A 1,527-nucleotide genomic window follows, 5' to 3' on the forward strand; every position below is an offset into this window, starting at 1 on the left:
TTGTTGAACGAAGCCGCCACAACAAACACCGTGGCGGCAGCCATAAGTCCTCCGGCGACGTGTCCTCCGACGATCTGCCCCTGCGGTCCGGCAAGCGAGATGGCGAAGGCGGTAGGAACCGCGGGCGACGGCTGCGGAAGAAACGTGGCGGAAACAGATAAGATATCGAATCGGCCGTGAAACGTAACGGTGGCTCCGGGAGCTGCTCCTGGCTGACGGAGAGTGACGTTAGCAACGGTTCCGGATCCAGTAAGGACGCAAATCCCCATGTTCCTCCTCCGACTGAACCTGGCTAACGCTTCAACGACGTCGTTTCCGCTGGAAACTTCTAGAATGTACGGACTCATGGCGGGCTCGGGCTCACGCGTTATGATCACTGGCGGTTTAGGCTTGTTCTTGGAGCCCGGCGGGCGACCTCTTGGCCTCCTCACAACCTCTATGGTTGCTCCGTCGCCGGAGGAGTTCGGCTTCTGAGAAGTGGCGGCGCCGCCTACACCGCCTCCACCATGGCTATCTTCTTCCGGCGCCGCAGAAGCTTGGCATTGATCCCTTGAGAAGTGTTGGAATGGATTATGAAGAGAAAATGGATGCTGCTGATGTTGATGTTGATGTTGATGTTGATGTGGTGGTGATTGGTGGTGAAGCTTTGAGAACATGTTTGGTGGTTCACTCTTTGGAGGGTGGTGGTGTTCTACATATTCTCCTTTCATCTTTTTCTTTTCTTTTTTCTTTTTTTTTTTTAATTTCTTGATTTACCACCTTATCTTAATATCTATCTCTTGAAAGATTTTTTTATTTTAGCTCCAATCCCAAGTGTATGATTGGTGGGGGATAAGTTTAGAATTTGGAGAAGAGTGTAATAATAAAAAAAAGAGGGGAGGGTAGTAGGGACCAAAGAGTGGGAGGGGATTTGGGAGATGAAAGAAAGAAAGAAAGGAGAAGAGGGTGTTTGGAATTGTTTATTATTGGTATATAATGAGAGAATGGGGGGAGAAAGAAGAGTAAAGACTAATGGCGCCGCTGGTTGGAAGAAAGTGGGTCCAGTCCAGAGTGAAGACATGAGACAGAGAGATATGTATGTATGTATTTGGGCATTGCTTGCTTCAAAGTTCAAACCTTACTTCCATTTTCATTCCACCGCCTTCATATCTCTTTTTCTTCCTTCCTTCCTCCTTCTTTTCATCTAGACAAAAAAGGAGTTTACTCTTCTTCTAGAATCAAGACTGTTTTAATAGTCATGACTTTTACATTTTTTAATTTTGAGTGCAATTAAAGTTTTACCTACACAAATAATCGTTTCTTAAATTAAACAAATTTTTTTATACTCACGTTATATTAAAATAAAATTACTATTTTAATAGTGATGACTTTTAGATTTTTTATTTTAGAATTTAATTTTGAGTGTAATTAAAGTTTTGCCTATATTAGTAAAAATAATTAATTTTTAAATTTATTATTAAAAGTTTGTTTAAATATATAAATTTAATTGAATAATTATCTAAAATATTTATGCTAACGTTATATTAA

At 41.4% G+C, this 1,527-nt stretch overlaps 1 protein-coding gene across 1 annotated transcript; it reads right to left on the minus strand.

The window, feature by feature from the left end:
• On the minus strand, positions 1 to 1,179 carry LOC107460948 (AT-hook motif nuclear-localized protein 17; the record flags this gene model as incomplete). The annotated part of the gene is given in 1 exon segment (XM_016079383.3): positions 1 to 1,179. A coding segment is annotated over 1 exon segment (710 nt), but the record flags the coding sequence as incomplete, so codon positions are not given.
• Between the last annotated feature and the right edge of the window lie 348 nt (positions 1,180 to 1,527).

The sequence above is a fragment of the Arachis duranensis genome, chromosome 8, assembly GCF_000817695.3.
Source record: "Arachis duranensis cultivar V14167 chromosome 8, aradu.V14167.gnm2.J7QH, whole genome shotgun sequence".
NCBI lineage: Eukaryota > Viridiplantae > Streptophyta > Magnoliopsida > Fabales > Fabaceae > Arachis > Arachis duranensis.